The sequence below is a fragment of the Varanus komodoensis genome, unplaced genomic scaffold, assembly GCF_004798865.1.
Source record: "Varanus komodoensis strain SLA01 unplaced genomic scaffold, ASM479886v1 scaffold45, whole genome shotgun sequence".
Lineage (NCBI taxonomy): Eukaryota > Metazoa > Chordata > Lepidosauria > Squamata > Varanidae > Varanus > Varanus komodoensis.
Genome location: NW_025336011.1, coordinates 299,891 through 317,569, shown reverse-complemented (window position 1 = coordinate 317,569; position 17,679 = coordinate 299,891). Strand labels below are relative to the sequence as shown.

General features: G+C 50.5%; 1 protein-coding gene across 1 annotated transcript in view; it reads right to left on the bottom strand.

The window, feature by feature from the left end:
• Positions 1-17,679, bottom strand: part of LOC123030654 (inactive phospholipase C-like protein 2) — a 35,029-nt gene that overhangs the window by 1,932 nt on the left and 15,418 nt on the right. The window contains exons 2-5 of the mRNA XM_044444758.1: positions 7,564-10,050; positions 5,029-5,238; positions 3,619-3,694; positions 1,875-1,984 (exon numbers count right to left, since the gene is read on the bottom strand). Of these exons, the coding sequence (XP_044300693.1) occupies positions 1,875-1,984; positions 3,619-3,694; positions 5,029-5,238; positions 7,564-10,050 (2,883 nt within the window). The remainder of the gene's footprint in view (positions 1-1,874; positions 1,985-3,618; positions 3,695-5,028; positions 5,239-7,563; positions 10,051-17,679) is intronic.

Sequence of the window (17,679 nt, the reverse complement as noted above, 5' to 3'; positions counted from 1 at the left end):
AGTGGTTCCACAGGCAACTTCCATGTCAAAGTCTTCAAGCAGCTATAGAAACAGACAAAAATCAGATCCAAGGTATGCCCTGTTAAATGATGCTAGTTGGGATAGACCCATGGATGCCTTGGAGGCCATCATGCCCTTGACCGGGCAGTGTCCGCGTGTATATCAAAGTCTCCCAACACTTCAGGCCAGGGAGACTCCAGCATTACCGAGACCACGCCAGTTAGCTCAAGAATCAACCAGTCTATCCCTGTCCCAATTCAGCCCCATACCTTCAGATGTACACACTCACAACTGAAAGATCAAATGAAGGAGCACCTGCAAGTGGGGCAGAATCAGGACAGGTGGCCACAGCTCTGCCCCTCTGCTGATTCCCAGGTCTTGGGTGATACGACATGAAGAACCTTGGTAGCCAACGTTTATTCCCTCAACCTTGGCCAATTAGACCTCCATAAGACAAGCAGGCCAGGGACTGTGCTGGGCTTTTTGGACAACTTGGACCCTTTGACCTGGGAGACAGTTTGAGGGAAGCAACACCCTGCTGTGCTCCCCAACTCCATCAGGACTCTGCTGCCCCACCTCCTGTATCACCCTTTACCATGTTACCATGGCTGGTCCCCATCTCCCTCCACCCCCTGTCCTTTCTGGAAATGGATTCTTCCCGCCTTCCCATGGGCAGTAATAGCGGTTCTGATACAACCAAGACAGGAAGGCCAATGTTGAAACAGATGAGCGGTCACCTCCCCACCACCCTCACCAGCAGCCCTGTGCAGCGATCCTCTCTTTTAATGGGTTTTCTGCATTGAGGAGAAAATGGAGACGACAATGAGAAAACACAGGAAGGCTACAAGTGGAAGCCAATGCTGTTTGGACCCCCCTGACCCCCAACAGTACAGTTCTATGAATGAGGCATGGTAAAATAGCCTCCTTTGGAAGTACCCACAGCCCTCCCCCACATGGGATTTAAGGACATTTATTTATTTATTATTGAACTTATATTCCACAATATTAGCCTGAGGGCCCTCTAAATGGATTGCAATAAAATCGGGAAGCTTGATGACTCAGGAAGAGGAAGAACAGGGGTGCTTCTCTCCCTTTCCTGCCACCAAAAGGGCTGCCCATGAGACAAATCCCTCTTCACACAGCCCTTTTGGGGTTTTGTTGTTTTCAAAAGCAATGGCTTCATGATGCACAAGTACATAAAAAGCCAATGGCCACTAGGGGGCAGTGTCCATTCAGCATATGCCCAACTGCGGCTTCAAGCAGGCAAACAGACTCTGGGCCAAGCTAGAGGTGAACGTCTAAAGTGTGAATGCATTTAATATGTCTAGTTGTGGTGGTGGTGGCTTTAATAAATCAGAGTCATGGGAGGATCCAAACAGAATTGGGGCAGTGACCAGGTTAAACTTTTCTCTACCAGCAGTGGTCCCATAAAAATTCCCCCCCACCCCCAACTGCTATGAGAACCAAGAAGGAAGTTTCTACTGCTGCCAACACCTGCTTCCTTCCTGGGAAAAACAGAAGGCTTGGGGCAAGGGGCAGGTGGGGCATGGCAGGGAGGAAAGGGTTAACCTTCCCCAAGGAAAGGGGAGTAGACAAATTCATGAACGATAAAGGCTATTGGTGGGCACCAGCGCCGATTTATTACATTTCTATCCTGCCTTTTTGCTCCAGGCAACCCCACTAGTCTTCTTTATCCCCTCCATTTCTATCCTCTGAGACTGGTCCAAATCACCCCGTGGGCTTCATGGCCAACTGGGCACCAGAAGATGGATCTCCCCAGTCCCAGCCCACCACCCCCACTGCGACACTGCACCGGCTCTTTCCTTGTGAGTTCTCAAGGACACCGGCACTGGCAACCTTGCCTTCCTATTTACCTTGAGGACAGTGATGTTCCAAGCAAAACTCTCTAGAGCTTTCTGCAACTTCCGTCCTTTCAGACCTTCTTTCGCCTCCAAGCGATGCAGCTCCTTGTGAAAACCCATTCCTGGAAAAATGCAGAACCGGGAGGGCACACAGAGAGGGAGGAGAGGCAAAGCAGACAGTATCATAGAACTGTCACCTTCCAACCGAGGTGGCACTTCATCATTGAAGGCTGAACAAATTGTATATGCTCATCCCATTCTGGCCCCCAGCTAAGTGGGTTCTGCTCCTTTAGGTAGGCATTTTAAAAACCCTGAAGAATTTGTTTGAGCAAAGAATGAGATGCATGCAAATCCAAGTCAATGATGCCTTCCTCAAGAATTATCCTCTCCTCAACCTGTATGCATTTCTTTTTCTATCCCTGCCTATGCGTATTCCTCCTGTTCCCCACAAACATTGTCCCACACCAATGATCACAATTTTTCTCTGCTCTTCCTTCATCCCAGCCCCTCACTTAGTTCTTCAATCTGGAGGCGAGGAACCTTGGGCCAGTGAGCCAAATGTAGATCTCCAGGCCTCAGAACCTGGACCTCTGGCCTCTCCTCTTCCCCAGGCTCTTCACCAGCCCTACTCTTGGTTGTTGACATCGTCTACTGCTTCCTGCTCTGCTCCTCCAACCACAAAGCCAGTGGAGGGAAACTTAAGAGACGTTGGAGGCAGCAGGAATCCTTCAGTCCCTGAGCAGAAGTATGGGGCACACCTGTAACTCCGCCCAGTGTTGGCTCTGGCCACACCCACTGCTAGGACACAGGTTCCCCTGGTCCCCAGCTGGTTTTGAAGGAGAAAGGCCTCCTATCCCACCCCCTCTGCAGTCCTTACCAAGCCTTATCTCCAAGCCCCAGAAACTAGAAAAGGGAATGATGCAAAATCTGAACATACATGAAGGAAGGAGGATGAGGCCAGTATAAGAGGTCTAGCAAGAGAGGGCTGAATGTGTCATTCACACATGCAAATCATCACTCAGTGCTGCAATCATCCAGTCCTGGGACATGCACATGTGAATGGAGTTGAATCTCTTTCAAGAAGAAGGGCAGAACCTCCATACATAATATGTGAATGCTAAACATACAGAATGACCCACAAGAGCCAGTGACAACTTATTTATTTACTTATTAAAGGGTTTTTGATCTCACCCATTTATTCGTTTTATTTAAACCATCACCACCCCTTCTATGACCAAGGCCACTGGCAACAATGAATCCACAATGGAAAATGGCCAACCCATATAAAATTACAAACAATGACAGGAGAAAACCATGTAAAAATCAGATGGGAACTCACAAAAAGTAAAAAGGAGCCAGTTTAAAACATAATCAAATTAAAAATGCAGATTCAAAATACAAAGCGACAAAGACCTTTTGTGTGCAAATGGATGCAAGGATAAGGCACCGCAGGTGCGGCTTTATATTTATCAGAGGCAATTCACATGTTCAGTTTGTAGCCATCCAGTGTGGCTAGCCCAAAATCTAACCAGTAACTGAACAGAAGGACTGGAAGAGTCTGACAGAGAGAGCTGCAACCCTAGACCTCTCTGCTCAGAAATCAGCCCTGCTCAATTCTCCCAAGTGGGTGGGATGGCCACCTAAAGAAAACTGGGATCCACGGTGAAATGCACTGTGGGATATCCAGATACCTGTATCCATGGGAGGAGAAAAAGAGGAGGAGGAAAGTCCTCCAGAGCACCCCACCAGCACCTACCTGCTTGTTGCACCTGAATAATTTTGGTGTGAACAGCGTCGGCTGACTCGATTAGTGTCCGGCTTGTCTGGATCATCTGGTGGAGGTGGAGGAAGTAAGAGAGAGGGGCAATGAGTGGCTGGGAAGACAGCACCCAACAAACCATCTCCAGGAGTCTCCTGAACCAACTCTTCCTTTGTACCGCAGCACCTGTAATATGATGCCGACCACCAAAACTTCCACAGATTCAGCTGTGCTTTCCCACTGTGCTCTTTTGACCACCTCCTCCTCCTCCTCATGTCTATATTACCCAGTAGGCAAAGCTCTGTTCACAACAATTGAGCCTTGCAGGCATCAAGTTTTAACAATGGCAGGAAACCTGCCCCATCTGGACTGTACCATGTTTAGATTAGAGGTGTGGGCTCACGCAGTTGAAGGCTTCTCCACACATGCATGCACACACATGGAACCTGTCCATGCAGAAGACTTAATTCTTCACCATGGCATGTGCAGAGGGGGTGGGGCAGGTGTGGAGGAGTGTTCAGTCACATGTGTTCCCCTGTCACCACTGGAAATGGTACAGTCCAAGCATAGGACTGCCACTTTAGCTAAGCATGAGACTTTAATCCTCATAGGCAAGCACAAAGCATACGAACAAAGAACAATAAAAGTATTGCAGGCACTAGATGTTGTACATAATTAAGGCAAAGTTTAAAAAAACCAGCCTAGTAGCTTACAATCTCAAAAAAATTTAAAAAGTGAACTGGCTGGCTGGGTTTGGCTGCCACCATTTTAGTTTCCCACAATGCCCCAGAAAAACATTTCCTCAGGGAAGTTGGGAGAATTAAATTGGTGGCCCCCAGAGTCAGCTGCCTTGCACTAATCAGATGGCAGCATCAGCAGGGGGCCCTGCAAGCAGCTGGGAGTATCATGGGCTGATGCCGTGCCTACCGCTAGCCACTGGAGGATAGAAGAAAAAGGGAATTTTTGCACAAGGCTTAAACCAGGGGTGGGCGACGTGTGGCCTTCCAGATTTTTCAGCCTATTGCTCCCATCAGTCCTTGGTAGCATACGCAAGGAAAAAGAGTTGTTGGCCTAATTATCTGAAAGACCACAAGTGGCTCACCCAGCTGAAGCTGCTCTTGCTGCAGTGAGGCCTGTAATCTGAGAAGCAAGCTTCACGCGTGATACGCAAGTGGCTGGAAGGATGGCTGCTCCATCCTCACATCCGTGCAGTGCAGGCTCCCAGTGGCTCTTTGAAGCCAGGAGTGCTGCATCAATGGGGACTCTGGCTGAGATGCGGGTCCCTGTAGTTTACCGGGATATAAGCAGAACCAGAAAGGGGATCCGCATAACGGAAGCCTGAGCCGCAGGCAGCCCCGGACAGGACCGTGGGGGACCCCCCAACTCCCACTCGCTAGCCGCACTCACAGAGTCGTAGGCCACGAGCACTTTCCTCAGGAGCTCCGGGACAGGCCCCTGGGCCTCCATGGAGGGATACTCCTCGCCCAGGTTGAGGGTGACCGCAGGGGAGCAATCCTTCTCGCTGGGCTGCAGCCACGTGGCCAGCTTTAAGATGCACTGCTTGATGTTGGCTGCTGGCGTTAGGCCACACAGTTCCTTGAAGGAGACCAGGGCATTCTGGGAGAAGAAAGAAGGATAAGGAAAGACAAGTGCATCACGACCCCATCAGGTCCTCTTCTCCATGTTTCTGGCCTCTGCCTTCTCCAACAGGGTCCTCATAACCTCACCCCTGAAGTCTGCAACTTTAGGTTGCCCTTGGGACTTCGCCTCCATTTATTTGGGAGGGACAGGGTCCTAAGTCTGAGCTTCAGACTCTGGAGGTAGAACCTACTCCACACCCACATCCCAAACTCCAAGCCTGGAAGAAGAGCAGCAGCAATTCACACGTACTGCAAATGTGGAGTTGGGGAGATACTCACCACAGAGAATGCATTTGTGAACCCGTGCCAGCCCCCTAGGCTAAGCCTGCAGGACCCTGCTTTGGCGAGTGCCTCTATTCAGCTCAGATCACTTCAGAGGCCAGCCACTTGGACTCAGTCTGAATCAGAGCTTTGCTTTGGAAAATCCAAAGCGTCACCTGTCTTCCTGTTCACTATAATGGAGAAATCAATCAATCATGGAAATTATTTTGTTTTTCAACAGAACTGGATGAAACTGGCAAACAGAGTAGCAATTTCTAAAAGGGTAAATATGCTGCCACATTTCAGACTAATCAGGGTAAAGGTTTTTGTGAACATACCTTTTCAAGACAGAGAATCATTATTATTTTTAAAGGAAATAATAGAAGTCTATGACTTTTCCTTTCTTGGTAGAACTGGATGAAGCCTGCAGTCAAAATTTCCTCTTTTGAGAGGACGGTGCCCATTTAGTTTGCTAAGTATTAAAGGGTGACCACCAGAGGATGCAAAGAAACCCATCAACACGCTGTAGTGAGAGAGGATAGGAGCTCAATGGTGGGAAGCTGGACTTCACTGTACATTTCCTTGGGGAAGGTTCAGGGCACCAGATGTGCTCACTTGCTGTTTCTTAAGGTTGCAGAAGTATGTTTCTCCAGATCAGACAAGCCATGGCAAACCTGGGGATCTATTCTGGTCCTTGGCATATGTGAGTTAGTCCCCTCTTGTCTGAGTCACCTGGAGTAGGGTTAGGGTTACTCTCTACAACAAGGAGTCAAATGAGTTTGCAATTCTATGAACACAACCTGCAGACTCCACAATAGGGTGGCTTTTTCCGAGTCATGGAGATTTCGACCTTTTTTTGCTTTGGTTGCAGGGGAGAGTTGCACAAACATGCGCTTGCACTAATGCACATTGGTGCACGTGTGGATAGCGCTAATGTGCTTTAGCAGAAGAGGAAGAAAATTCTAGCACATCCCTGAAATCATTCCATCCGCGAGTGAATGACAGAATGAAAGATGACTGACAATCTGTGAAACACGAGGGAGGGAGCTCTTCTCGCCTTGCAGGGCACTGCAGCGATGAGCACACCAGCCGATCTATGAAAAGGGATGGCAGAGATGATGATCCCAGCCTGGGGGTGGGTAGATTTAATCGCCTTCCTGTCCCTTAAAACTCCTCAAGCCTCCATGCCTGACTTGAGGAGGGCCATAGTTCAATGGCGGAACCCACGTAAGAGCCGGTGTGTTGTAACGCTTAAGAGTGTTAAGGGCTGGGACGGGGAGTGTGGGGCTGGGACTCAGGCGACTTGGGATCTAGTCCCCAGTTGGCCATGGAGCCAACTGGGTGACTTTGGGCCAGCCACAGGCTCTTGGCCCAAACTACCTCACAGGTTGTTGTGGGGATAAAATGGAGAGTGGGAGGAGGAGAATGCTACAAGCCGCTTTGAGTTCGGTGTAAGAAAAAAGCAAAATATAAATCTGATGAATGAATGAATGCTTTGCAGACAGAAGTTTAATCTCAGGCATCTGGTTTAACAGGTTGCAGGTGATGGGAAGGACTGTTGCTTGGGACCTGGAAAACTGCTGTCAGTCAGAGTAATCAACACTGGACTGGGCAGGCAAATAATCTGATTTGCCAAAAGGTCATTTCCTGTGATTCTCCCCCTTTCCTCTCTTTGCCCTTCCAGGCACTAACATAGCAGATCCTGTTCCTCACTCAAGATGCATCATCAACAGACATAAGCACAGCCAAGCTGTCACAGATCTCTGTCCTGTCACTGGAAATCCAGTTCTGCAAAGGGATCAATGGTCTTTTTCAAGGGATGCCCAGCTGCCCCACCCAATGATAACGCCCAGCTCCTTTGTGCTCACAGACTGGGAAAGGCCGTGAGAGTTAACATAGCTGCCCAAGGGAAATCCTCTCTGTGGTGCAGAGGAGTGCTCAGAGGAGCACCAAGCCTAGAGAGCAGCCCATCTCCCCATCTCCCGGGGGCTTGCAAACCAAAGTGAGGAGTCCTAGCTCCCACTTCCCACTACCTGGGTACCTGCATATTCTCCCGCAGGTCTGTGGCCTCCCGCAGTGGCTGCGTGGCCGTGCGGAACACCTCGTCAATAGCCTTGATTCCAGTGGTCTTGGTGGACGTGTACTCCCGCATGCGCCGTCCCTTGCGCCCAGAGAGCCCCCGCCGGTGCGCTTTGCCTCCGCCCCGCCGGTTGGTGATGGCCACATGCACGAACAGGGTAGCATTGGGGAGGGGCTCACCCGCCAGGGACTGGAGGGGCACGTGGCGGTAGCCCATCTGGAGGCACTCGAAGGGGATCGTGTACTGTGCAATGAACTCGTCCCCAATGTAATCGTCATCAAGCACCATGAAGCGAAGAATGGCCAACTCAGGGAGGTTGACCTGGAACTCCAGGGTCTCCTCGAAGACGGGATTGTCCCCACTCTGCAGCACAGTCTTGGTGCGCTTTTCGGCACAGTCGGCAGGGATGCCGTGCATCTCGGCACAGACGTACGGCTCCACCACGTCGCCCTTGGCCCCGGAACCCTTGGGTTTGGGCAGATTCTGGCCACTGATGACCTTGAGGTGCAGCAGCTGGGCTGAAATGCCGGGCAAGGTGTCCCTGGTGTTTGCGCTGAAGTAGGAGACCTCCTCCCGCATGATGGCCGGCCGGAGGACGTAGCCGCAGCCCCCATTCTGGCGGAACCAGCCGGCATTCAAGTCCATCATGAGGCCAGGAGTCTGGTAGTTCATGGCCACCATCTGGCAGCCACATTTCCAAAAATCCTGGGGGTTCATGTTGCTGGCATCGATGCGCATGGGGCTCGGGTACACCCGAGATAGGAAGCGCTTGTTGTAGGCCACAAAGTCCTCTGGCTCCTCGTTGGCGTAGCGCCCGGCCTCGACCTCACTGAAGGAGCAAACCTCCCAGTAGCACTGGCTCCGCCGCGAGGCCTCAAAGCCCTGGAAAGACACCGTCTGGCACAGGCTCACCAGGTCTGAGAGTTCGCGGCACAAGACCCGCCGGCATCGGGGCTGCTCCCGGCCCTCCTCACTGAGGAGCAGGCCTAGCTCCAAGTTCTCCTCATCATCGGATACATCCCCCTCGCTCGACTGGCAGCTGGGGAGCAGCTTCCGGCTTTTGATAAGGATGCGTTCCTTGAGCCGTTCTGGAGAGGGGAGATAGGCCTCGTTTGGGTTTGGGGGCAACAGGTAGAGCTTGTCCCCAAAGCTCTTCCTCAGGTGTTCAGCCACGAGCCTCTGCTGGGCAACACAGCAGCGCACCGAGAGGCACAAGATGAGAGGAAACTTGGAGGCCTCGAAGGCATGCTCTGCCACGGCGGCCACTACCCGGGAAAAGGCCAGGCGGGTCCCGGCACCCACCACCGGCTCTCCCGACGAGCCGTCGCACACCACGAGTTCCAAGCTGCGGCAGCCCGCCTTGAGGGCTGCCACGTAGCCACCGATGTCCGAGGTGGACCCCCCCCAGAAGCAGCTGTCCTCGGCCAGGCACGCCCCGTGAGCGGAGCTAATGAAGTAATGGGACAGCGGCTGGCTCATGTCCTGGCACACCTTGCGGTGCTGTGGGTCAAATATGTCACAGTCAGGCGAAAGGAGGTAGCGCGTGAAGCCATCGACGGCCAAGTAGCCCTTTTCCCGGCCTTCCTTGGACGGCTCGTATTTGCTCACAATCTCCAGGCACATCTCTTCTGTCACCCCTTCCATGCCCTGCTCTGCCTCTAAGAAGCTCATCAGGTCCTTCAGGCCCATGTACTCCTTATTGCTGGAAAACTGCACCAAGAGGAAAAAAACCTCTGGCCGGGTGCACAACTCACAGTACGCCTCCACAAAAACCGCACAGCTCACCTCCTCCCCAGGACGCTCACTGGCGGCTTTCTGGAGCTCTTTGAACTTCAGTTCAATCGTTGAGGCCTTCATCCCAGGGTTGAGAGCCCGAATGAGCTGCACGGCCCGGGAAACTGGGATCCGGCCTCCCTTCTCCAGGTCCGCCAGGTGAAAGACGGAGGAGATCCAGGAGGTGCGAGGGTTGGGGCGGCCAGCCTCAGGAGCCTCTTCCAAAGTGTGCTTCCCAAAGGAGGCCAAATACCGCAGCCCCATTACCCACGCATTCACCACATCGGCAGAGCTTGCCACCAGGTCCAAGGACTCGTAGTTATCTCCGTAGATGATGGAGAAGGCACACTCATCTGGGAACTGGTCAGAGAGGCCATTGGAACGCAGCACGGGCGTCTTCTTCCCAACCCGCACCTCCCGGACTGACTTGATCTCAATCTTGGCTTTTTCGGAGTCCTTCTTGGAAGGCTCCCAGTGCATGAAGCGCAAGTCCGGGTCCAGCACAAAGAACCGGGAGTACATGCGGGAGTTGGAGCGCACCTTCTTCATCTCACAGCCTTCCAGCATGAAGGAGATGCAGGCCGCCGTACTGCTGAGCTTGCGGCTGCTGGGCATGGTGCTGAAGGAGACCGTCTTTTTCTTCTGCTGGTGCATGGGGCGCTGGCGGGACCCATCCTGTGGGAAGAAGAAAGGAGAAAGCTCTGAGAGGTGTGCCCTGCAGCTGGATTCCCAGGGCCTTTTTTTTAAAAAGGCAGGACAACAGCAATAGAGGAAAGGGTGAAATTGGGGAGAGAAAAGCATCGCTGGGTTCTGAGCTTTGCTCTTCTCTGTGGCTCCCCACAAGCTAGGATGACGCTCTGGGGCCAGGAGAAGTGGGAGAACTGAAGGAAAGTTATGAGGTGCTTGGGAGAAGAAGCAAGCAAAGCCTGGATGAGAAACATCAGGTAAAACCCTTAGAGGAATGGGTTTTCTTTGTTTTACTTTTTCAATGGGTCTTTCATTCAGGCAGAGGGAGTGAAGGACTGACCCGTTTGGGTTTGAAAGAGGAGACCTGGCTTGACCTGAACTCTGAAAAATGTACCCCCCAGCTGCAAGTTCAGGAGATACACAAGACTGAATGGGTTTCAGGAACTCAGCGCCCATTTCCAGCTGCTAAACATAGGTACATCCGACCATTCTGCTGTTTCCTATTCCTTCCATTTTTCACACTTCCTGGCGGTTCAGCTGGAAGGCCAAGTTGGGGAGGGGGCTGGGATATGACAGAGTAAAGAATGGCACAGGAGAGTGGGGAAGGAGGCAAACATGTTGGGAATGGATCAATTTCACTCACTGGGACTGCGTGAGAAATGATCCTAAATCGAGCATGCTGAGAGTTGTATTGGGAAGGCACCAGGCTGGGGGAGGCTATGAGGAGATCTGCTGAATCCCCACACACCATTCTGCAGGCCTCAGCCAATTCCTCCTTAACTCATTCTTCACTCCCTAGTTATACAGAAACTGAACAGGAGAAGGAAAAAGGTCATTCCCCATTAATACTTCCTCAAGCGGAAGGCAAGGGCAAGCATCCATTAAGCCCTTCCTGCTGAACTTGGTGCAATTTACTTCTGAGCCCTTGTACCACCACACCACTGACTTAGAGCCACCTGTGCCCAGCTGAGTGGTACCACTTCCTCCCCTCTCCCTTGCCCCAGCCAGCTAGGAGACAAAAATGGTCCGGCGAAGCAGAAGAAAAAGAACTGCTTCCATTCCATGGCAGGTGTGTTAAGAGATGTCTGTAAAGAGAGAATAGAAACTCCACACATGATCAGAGGCAATCTTATCAGTTACAATCAGATAGGCCATCATGGCTAAGAGAAATGGTTCCAGGTATACGCTCTGATCTCAGAAGCTGAAGATTTGGAGTCGAGGGTGCAAAACTCTGCTCTGCTCCCTTGTTGTCTCACTCTCTGGGTAAGATGAATGAAATCGCCTTGAGCTGGCAAAAGTGGAAGATACAGAAAACAACAAAGCAGGACATAGCGGGGATCCTTCCTAGTCTTGCAACTGGAACTGCCTACAACTCTGGCTGGGGTAGGCTGAAGGTTCTTGTCACTTCTGCAGGCCAACTGGAGGTGCGAGAGGCTCCTTTATCCGGGAAAGGCAGGGAGGATCCTAAGCGAGGTTGAGGCTAAAAGTGACAGGGAGGGGGTGGAGATGAGTCAGCTATCATCCTTGCATAATGCACCCTTTCTACATTTAGGCAATTGATGGGCGAGGGGGGAGGGGCAGCTGATGGTTCCTAACTGATACAAATCCAGGCACATTTGTGAGAAAGATCGCAATTCCAGCGGGGAGGAGAAAGAGATCCATGCGACCTTGGACAGGTGTGGATCTGAGTTTCTGCCCTGATTGGGCAGGTGATCACCACAACAGATCCACTGGAGCTTAAACTCTAGAACAAGTCCTCAGTGCCAGAGCGCTCTAAAGCGATGCACAGAGTACATGCTATCGCCTAGATGGTAGCAACAAGCAATCCACACCTCTGGGTCACAGGACTTTCCCCTGCTCTACTATACCCAGGGTGCACTTACGATCTTAGCTCATGACAAGCTGGGCAGGGACACAGAGCATCAGCCGGCACATGGCCTACATACAGGAGTCCCACCCCTGCCATCCTGAAAAATGGGCAAGGTAGAAAGTGGCAAGAATACAATCTGTGCGAGATTCTGGAAAATCACCAACACTCAGAGTAAACAACACAGTGGCCTGTTTTGTGTGCATTCATGCGGGGGGTTCCTTGCTGTGGGGAGTGTTCTTAGTGTGGCATTGGTAACATCTTTTTTGAATATTCAAGTCGTGGCAGGGATGCACTGCAGGTTGTTCTATGAGTACCCACTGAGGGGTGGGGGGTGTGTGGGGAATGAAAACAAGAGGCACTTCTCTGTCACAAAATATCAGAGAGAAAGTTTGCAAGGAATGGGAGCAAATATTGATTCTGCCCAACCGTTTTCAGGGGGGAAAAAGCTTTTCTTTCCTCAACGGCTCCTTATCTTCTTCAGATATACCAAAAAAAGCATCTTTCCTATGTTTCGTCTGTACTGACATGATGAAAAACTGGGAAATTCCCCCACAGTGGCTTCTTCTTTCCTGCGAACCAGTTAGATGGACATGTGGCCTGACCTGGTGTAATGATTTCTGAAGCACTTGGGTTCCTTCACAAGGAAGGGGTGCAGCCCAGGGGAAGAGCACCAGCTTTGCATGCAAAGGGTTCCTGGCTCAGTCCCCAGCTGCTCCAGATAACGTGGGTCCCATCTGGAATCCCAGTCAGGGTACAGATAAACCTGAGCCAGACGATGATCCAATCTGGTTTAAACCTGCCTTCCTATGGCAAAGGACAGTTCAGGTATACAAACTCGTGTCCCTCCACCAATGTTTTGGTGGTATCACTCCCAGAATCCCTGGTCTTTAGGAATGCTGGCTGGGTCTCATGGGAGTTATAATCCAAAGCACCTGGGAGGGCCAGGTTGCTTACCTTGGTGTAGGTCATGGCAATGGAAAAGCCCACGCTAAGGCCCCGGCTTTCGCACTCGCACCTTCCTTCCACTGAAAAAGACTCTCGCTTATAGTAAAGCTGACCAATGAGGCATGTACTGCCCTGACATTTTAAAAGACAGCTTACAGAGGAGCACTGGAAAGTAAGAGCCATTAATTGTGCAGAATCCCCAAGCTGGGAAGTATCAGATTCTGGAACTAACAGGGGGTGAGTATCTTTGCCATTACAACCTGTTGCTGAGCTGCCCAAAGGCATGTGGTTGACTAATGCTAGAAGAAAGCAAATGCTGAGCAGGACAATGGATGCTGCGTCTGATCCCGCAGGATAATTTTCCTGTCCCAGAAGCATGCAAAATTGCGCAGATCCTTTGTCAGGCAGAACAGAAAGATTAGCTAAGTTCTCAACTGGTTACAAATGCAACTGATTCCAAAAGCAGAGGACAGCCTTCCCCAACCTGGTGCCCTCCAGATGTTGGACTACAATGCCAGCCTCTTCCAGCTAGCAAAGCTCTTAACCATTATGGCTGGGGTATGCCAGGAGAGGAGAGAAGTGGCCTAATAGGGGTAGGCACAATCCACCAGGAAAGCGAAACTTTCCTTTCAATGGGGCTGGTATGAAAGTTTGTCCCCATGGATTGCACCTCCAAAGCACTTGACATTCAGACAGGAGCCTGTGTTGAGTAGCAGCAAGCCAAAAAGTGCATGAACATCGCTGGAATTCAAGGTCTCTGTCTGAGTACCTCTCACACAAGGTTATGAAAACTTACAGAGAGGAGATGCTGAGGGTTTATCAAGTTAAGGGGGGGGGGGGATGAGCCCAGCTATGGCAGAAAGAGCTACATCTGTTCCATGCGCAGCCCTCTTCTCTCTCCCCATGATTCCCTTTACTGCTCCTAACTAAAGGCCTCCGTTTTTTCTTATCCTCGGGTGCCGTAACTCTGCATTTGGTGGCAACCAGAAACGAGAAAGCTGCTCATACATTTGCACTTTGAAGCAAGCTTTTGGTTTTGGCTAAGCTGTCCAACGGATCAACTGCAAGCCATTAGCTGTCCTTGAAAAAAAAACCTTTGAACCTTTTCAAGTCCTTTCTGTTTGCCCAGGCATTTTATGTCTACCAGGCTATACATGTATTAGCTACTGTCTTTCAATGCTGCTTTCTGATGACACTTTATTAATTTCTACTGCACAGAATGCAGGGGTGGCTCCAATCACAGGTGTTGACTTGCCATTGTATTCCTGCTTCCCTGCCTACCGTATCTTTCAAAAATAAAAATTCCACCTTTGCCGGGATGCTACCAGCTTCTTTGCAGTGACCAGCTGCCACTGCATTGGAGTTGCTAGCACTGTGGCACCTTCAGATTCACAGCTGTGCATGTGCAAGATCCCCCTGGAACGGAACGGCTCAGGATCTGCCTGGGGCCCTGTGCCAGGGTCGGCTAGCTCCCCTCATCAGCCAGGAAGCATTAGGAAAAGCCTTCCATCCACACCAGTGGGGCCTTCTGGGCAATCCTTTCCTCCCAGAGGCAGCCTGAGCAGCTCCATTCCTGGTGTGCCGTTTAATCTTTGAAAATGTATATGTGAACTGGGTTTGCGCATGATTTGGGGTTTGTCTGTGTATAGTCTGGGATTTCTGTGTTTGTGGCCTGGTCTGCATAGGGTCTGGGGTGTGGCCTGGTTAGAGGTTTGCAGGTATGGAGGGGGAGTCCCTGTATATGTGCACCCAAGGGTTGCTTTTCTGCTTAGCTTTAAGAAAATTCCATCTTATTTGCACTGTTGTTGTTGTTGTTACACTGGGTGGAGTCTCCTGTCCTACTCAGCATCCTTAAATCACCTGATGCTCTGTATAACGGGGGCTGTTACTCGAAGAGAGGAATGTGAGGCTGAAGGAGCACTTTTGTGTGGCTGCGTGAATCCCTAGCCCTCTGCATCTTTCTGAGTCACGGGCTGCCAGCTCTTGGGATTCAAAGACTGTTCTGTCTCTGCTAAGCTCCTGACTCTGCCCCACCCCTCAGACTGGTCACCAGCCTTCCTTGATTCAGTTTTGGTTATATTTATTGCAAGCTGTCCCGGGCCTTTTATCGATAACCAAGTTAGAGGTGCAGAAGCTCAGGCCCAGAGGCCAAACCTGACTCCTGAATTCCAAGAAGGTCCTGCCCCCACTGTTGGATGGTTCCTGGCTTCTGGGCACCCCCCCGCAAAAAAAAACCCCACAGAACAATGCCTCTTCTAAGGTTTCATAACTAGCACTAAGCTAGACTGTGCTGGATTTGGTACTTGGACCCTGCCCCTTTGTCCTTGGCCCAGCTCACCACTGGAGGGAGGCTGCTGGAAGTGTATACTTCCCATTTGGGATTCACTAGGCTTAAGAGCAACATTTTATGCCACCAGGCCACCCCAATTCTGTGGCAAAAAAAGACAGATCGTGCAACCCATAGAAATTATCCAAACTGAGACCGTTTGCATAATTTCTTATTTTGCAGAGCAGATTATGGTTTGCCAAAACACTAAGAGGCAAGGATCTAGACCAGGCACTCAAGCCTTATGATGCATGCCTCATTCAGCTGCCCTTCAGTATTCAGCAGATATTATCCACACAATTTCAATCCTAACCTGGCACCCAGAGCTAAAAAATAGCCTTTTATTTTCAGAGTTTTGTAATGGAAGGTGTAACTGATGCAAAACTGGATGCTGTGTCTGGCAGCTGATTCTGCACTTTTCTTGTGCTTGCAAGGAATCAAAGCATATGGCCACCCGTCTATCTCTGTGTGCCTCCCATGGGTTCTGAGATGAGTCTGCAAACCCGACAACAGCATGCAGTTTTCCCATTTGTTGAAAGAGAAAAAGGCTGGACCAGCCCCAAAGATGCATCATGCCTGCCTTCTCCAGCCTGGCGTCTTCCAGATGAGTGGATTAAAACTGCTTTCACCCCCAGCAAGCTGCCACCTAATAACAGCCACCTCAGTTTAGCAATCTCCCCGTGGGACCAACAGCGATTAATATCTTTGATCCTCTTGGGGAGAATGCAGAATGCAACCCCAGACTTAGACAATGTCTGGTTGCACTGCAAAGCACTTGTGAACAGCCCGACTTTTGTCTCTGTGATATGGTAAGCAGATGGACACAGTGGGGGAAGAGGCAGATGAGAAACTGACTCAGCTGCTTCCCAGATGGAGACATGCTGCCCTCCTTAGAGCTTCCTTAGCAGCAGGCACAGCTGAAGGGCAAGATCCAGAGCAGCTCAGGAAGTGTGCACACGAGGAATAGCTTTTCCTGCCTTTGGAATCCCAACAGGTGGTTTGGCTTGAAGCAGGTTGTAGCAGCAGGAGGAAACAAAATAAAAGCAAGCAAGGAATGAACTTTCAATGAGGCAGGCTACCAAGTCTGCCCAGATACCAGCACCAGCTAGGCAAGGTTTAATTTAGATCTGGGCTCACCAGAGCCTTGTTTCTCGCTTAGCTCTGTGACAGGGCTCAGCTCTGGGATATCCAAGAACCTTTGGAGATGCATTCAGTGGGGTCATGAGAAGGGACCCTCTTGGTGGCCGCTCCCAGGCTCTGGAGCTCTCTGCTGAGAGGCTGGGTTGGCTCCATCTCAGCTGCCGTTTTGCTGGCACACAGAGGTTTGCATTCAGGCAGGCCATTGGCACATAAGCTGACCTGCCACTGAACATTTTTAAAAATTGCAGTTAGGACAGACTACAGAGAAACAGGATGGTTTCCCATAGGCAAAGGTGTCCAATGGGGATGTATTTTATCTCCCTGTCTATTCAATCTGTACATAGAACAGATCATAAGGAAAGTTGGATTAGGATTAGAGGAAGCAGTGAAAATTGGCGGGAGAAACATCTCCAGTATAAGACATGCAGATGATACCGCACTACTGGCGGAAAGAAGCAATGACTTGAAAGGACTCCAGGTAAAAGTGAAAGGAGAAAGCACAAAAGCAGGACTGCAGCTGAATATTAAGAAAACAAAAATCATGTCCACCAGAGAATTACAGTACTTTACTGTTAATAATGAAGAAATCAAAATGGTGAAAGACTTCATATGTCCTGGCTCAGCCATCAATTCAAAGGGATACTGCATGAGTTATGTTATGTTTTAATTAAAATGGCATTTAATTAAGATGTGGTTGCTAGCAGTTCTTTGGAAGAAAGGCAGGATATAAGGAAATAAATGCTCAAGAACTTTTCTGTGCTGGCGGCATTAAGTGCATATGGAAGGAGGGAGGGCTGTTTCCTTTCTGTCCAAATGGACTCTTGGTCTGATCTGGCCAAGTGTTTCTTATGCAAGGGTCTTCTCCACAAATGATGATACAATCTACTCTCTGACAGTAGCCATTACATTGGATTTGCAGTTGGAGGAGTGAAGGCTGGCAGGGGCACTCCGTTGGCTCTGCTGAGAAGTTGCCTCCATTGGGCTTATCTTGCCATCAGCTGGCAGCTATCAGGCTTGCAGCAGAAGGAGCCATGGTTTCAACATCAGCTCCTTGGCTGAAACAACATCACTTGCTGGACCACTTCTGCCATCAGCTGTTACCTAGGAGCATCTCTTCTATCAGGCAAACTCTATGATGGGAAGGCAAACTCTAGTCTTGGTTCTTAATTACAACGTTCTTAGAATAATCAATGGGAATGGCAAACAGGTCAGCAAGAGGAAGAGCCAAAAGGTGCTGGTGTCTCAGCAGAGCTGACTGTGGCCCTGTCTGTAGACATTGGGGCAAAGGGAGACAGGGCCACAGTCAGCTCTGCTGAGACACCAGCACCTTTTGGCT